This window comes from Chlorella variabilis, assembly GCF_000147415.1.
Source record: "Chlorella variabilis unplaced genomic scaffold CHLNCscaffold_8, whole genome shotgun sequence".
NCBI lineage: Eukaryota > Viridiplantae > Chlorophyta > Trebouxiophyceae > Chlorellales > Chlorellaceae > Chlorella > Chlorella variabilis.
Window position 1 is genome coordinate 75,747 of NW_005435080.1, and position 1,532 is coordinate 77,278.

Genomic DNA, 1,532 nt, shown 5'->3' on the forward strand with positions numbered 1-1,532 from the left:
GAGCAAGCAGCTGCCTTGAGCCAGCAGGTCTGGTGCATCTGAAGGGCAATTCAGCCCGTGGGAGTGGAGCAACGAAATGGGGTGCCATTCTGGGTCCTCAGAACCGCTCTGTGGAGCAATCGCAGCTGTCGACTGCACGATGCCTGTCTGACTTCAGTCAGGACTGGCTTGCCGCATTGCAGGAGTCGCAGGGGTGCACACCCGCACAAGGGAAGGAGGTCTCGTCATTGTAGAAATGATTAACGAGGGGGCTCGACGCGCGGCGGCGTCAGCAGCAGCCCACGCCTGCATGATCAGACACCTTTGGTTGCTGCTTTTGCCCCAGCAGCATGCAAAGCAGGTCGGGTGACAGGCACTGGGTTGGCAGTCTGCGGTGTTACAGTCAAGCGGCTTGCCATTGGCTGCGGCAGGCGGCGGCAAAGGCGGCGACACGGGCAGGTGGTTGGAGAAGAAAGCGGTGGGGGGCAGGGGCTCAGTGAACAGTTCGGTATACTCAGTGAACAGTCTGGTATACTGCGTGATCATGGCATCCAAACGACAACACACCTCTGGTTTACTCACATGTTTCTTCTTTCTAGCTTGTGCCGAGTGGGCATGAAGCTCGACGAAGGGTGGTCTGAGGATACCCATCAATGCCGCGGGGAGGCCAGCCCCTAAGTGTCCCAGCTGCCGAGCCAGATGGCCCACTGGTCCCTGACGTAAATCCGGAAGGGATCTGCGTCCGTGAAGCTGTGCGTGGCCTTGAGGATTTCGACGCAATCGTGGATCCAGCTATGCACGCAGGCAAGGCCAGAGACACCCCCAAATTTGCATGCGGGTGGTTGCTCAGGGGGGCGGCGCCGATTAGGCAACATGGCGCTCCAGGAGCGCTTCCGCCAATTCAGGTATGGCAACCCCCTCGTCAGCAGTCAAGTCGCAGGGGGCGCCGGCCGCCGCGAGAACGCGGCTAACCTGCGCTGCCCAGGGCTGCCGGGCCAGTGGCAGCCCTGTGTCCGTGTCGGCAGCCAGCGCAACGCTATCCAGCATGGCAAGACGGGCGACCCGCTCGCCGCCCATAGCCTGCAGGTTGCTCACAAAGCGTGCAACCTGCAAGGTCCAGTAGGCGGGCAGCGGCAGCTGCCCCGTCTCTGCCAGCACAATGAGGGCTGGGGTGCTGTCCCGCACACCCAGCAGCCCTCGCAGGTACTCCAGCTGTACCCGCTCGCATGCCGTCCTGCCCTGCAGAATCAGCTGCGGCGCCCAGATCTCTGCCCCGTATGACAACGTCGGCAGGACGTAAGACTTGAACGCACGCATGCTGAGCAGGGGGTCCTGCAACCCATTCTCGGCCAGGCGGCGACGCAGCAGGTGCATCGCGCGCCGCCCAGCCTCCGCCCGATACGATGCCGCCGAGGCAAAGGCCTGCCGGCAGTGCAGGTGCACGCCGAGGTATCTGAAGGTGGGGACGGTTCCACCTCATGCCCCGTAGCGACCGCTCCTTCCGTGGCAGCAGCCCCGCCAGTGGTGTACACTACCACCTGGGTCTTTTTGGT

The 1,532-nt window shown here is 62.9% G+C and overlaps 1 protein-coding gene across 1 annotated transcript in view; it reads right to left on the reverse strand.

Annotated features, from left to right (window-relative positions):
* Window positions 1-653: 653 nt before the first annotated feature.
* CHLNCDRAFT_144688 (hypothetical protein) overlaps window positions 654-1,532 on the reverse strand; it is a gene marked incomplete at both ends in the record, with an annotated part of 5,242 nt that continues 4,363 nt past the window's right edge. Inside the window, 2 exons of the mRNA XM_005848336.1 lie at window positions 654-740; window positions 952-1,401. Of these exons, the coding sequence (XP_005848398.1) occupies window positions 654-740; window positions 952-1,401 (537 nt within the window). The remainder of the gene's footprint in view (window positions 741-951; window positions 1,402-1,532) is intronic.